At 56.2% G+C, this 1,631-nt stretch overlaps 1 protein-coding gene across 1 annotated transcript in view; it reads left to right on the top strand.

Annotated features, from left to right (window-relative positions):
- Positions 1 to 1,440: 1,440 nt before the first annotated feature.
- LOC104531192 (disks large homolog 3) overlaps positions 1,441 to 1,631 on the top strand; it is a gene marked incomplete at its 5' end in the record, with an annotated part of 10,482 nt that continues 10,291 nt past the window's right edge. Inside the window, one exon of the mRNA XM_029087009.1 lies at positions 1,441 to 1,617. Within this exon, the coding sequence (XP_028942842.1) occupies positions 1,441 to 1,617 (177 nt within the window). The remainder of the gene's footprint in view (positions 1,618 to 1,631) is intronic.

The raw sequence follows: 1,631 nt of genomic DNA, 5'->3' as shown, positions 1-1,631 counted from the left end.
CACACTTGGGTGCAGAGGGACTGAGCACGAGAGCCACCCCAGCCCTGAGCAAGCTGGGAAAGGAGGAGTGACCTGGTGGCTGGCTGTATCTGGACACGTAGGGCTGTATCAGGTCTCGTCCCAAAGAGCCCTCTGCGAGTGGGAGCCATGGGCCAGCCTCTCTTCTCCTCCTCCCCATTTGAGACCGGCTGCCTTGACCCAGTCCCAAGTGATCCAAAAGGTTTTATTGCCTGGCATTCCCCTGGCAGCGCTGGAGCAGGGATCCAGCTGAATAAGTGCTCTCACAGCTCTGCTGCTCCATGGGGACCTGCCACATGGTCCCTTGGCCCTCCCGGTTGCACCGTGTGCTTTCAGACCCCCTCCCACCTTAGGAGACCCCCTCCACCCCCCACAGCAGAAGGGGTTACTGAGCAGGGCAGAGGGTGTCTCTCCTGGTTGAGGAAGGCTCCTTAGTGCCAGGATTAAACCAGCAGCCAGCTAGTGTTTGTGGTGCATGGGCTGGTGCTGGGCTGGGGCTGAGTGGGGCTGATGTCCCAGGAGCAAACACAGGGGTTGTGCTGCTGGCAGTGGTGCTTTTAGTGACTGTTGCCTTGGTTTGGTGTTTGCAAAGTGGTTTTATCAAAGCAGACATGGTTTGAGACCTGACATTAGGAGAACGTGGAGCCACTGAGAGCAGCTTGTGGGTACGGGCTGCTGTGTACGATAAAGTGTGTGCAGGAAGAGTATTGGTGCTCCTCTAGTTTGTTTTTTTTTTTTAATATCTTTTCTGTAGCTGGTTAGTTCAATATTGAAGATAATTTTAAACTAAATAGACTGTTCTCAGGGGAAGTATTTAGGAGTCTGAAAAGGATCAATTGTGGAAGCAGATATATGTACCTTCAGATGTGTTCCTGATTCACAGGCTTGGGACTGACAGACCCCTGTACCTTAATAAAGTGTGTGCTCAGTGCACCCCGCAGGCTCTGCCTGTACAACCACCCACCAGCAGTGGGGTCTGACGTTCCCCATCCCACTCCTTGAGCCCACAGCTGCTGGGGAGGCATGGTGGGGAGCAGCCCCACACCCCACCTCCCCACTGCTCTCCTGCACGCTGCTGCTTTCTTGAGGCTGCTGAGCATCACCTGCTCGCTCACCACAGCCGCTTTCGGTGTGTCTGTGGTGTGTGTGCCTCTCGCAGCTAAGGTCAGGAGTGGGTTCTTTTGGTCCAACACTGTGACTCCTGTGTTTCATGTGTTGGGGCTTGTGCTGAGCCCACCGCTGCAAGGGGTGTGCTGGTGGCTGCCCAGCACCCCTCACCACAGCAGGAGGCTTCCCCAAGGTTTGGGCTTTAGTCCTTTGAGGTGTGCAGGTGGCAGTGCCCCAGGAGGTCAGCAGTGCTGCTGCCCTCGCTGTCTGGCCATGCATGGGGAAGGCATCACTCTTCTCTCTGCTCCTCCACAGAGCCCTGTTTGATTACGACCGGACCCGGGACAGTTGTTTGCCCAGCCAGGGACTCAGCTTCTCCTACGGGGACATCCTGCACGTCATCAATGCCTCTGACGATGAGTGGTGGCAAGCCAGGCTTGTCACACCCCACGGCGAGAGCGAGCAGATCGGAGTCATCCCCAGCAAGAAAAGGTGAGTGTCCATCA

The sequence above is a fragment of the Antrostomus carolinensis genome, unplaced genomic scaffold, assembly GCF_000700745.2.
Source record: "Antrostomus carolinensis isolate BGI_N321 unplaced genomic scaffold, ASM70074v2 scaffold40860, whole genome shotgun sequence".
Lineage (NCBI taxonomy): Eukaryota > Metazoa > Chordata > Aves > Caprimulgiformes > Caprimulgidae > Antrostomus > Antrostomus carolinensis.
Note: the sequence above shows the minus strand (reverse complement) of the source record. Positions and strands in the feature narration are given on the sequence as shown.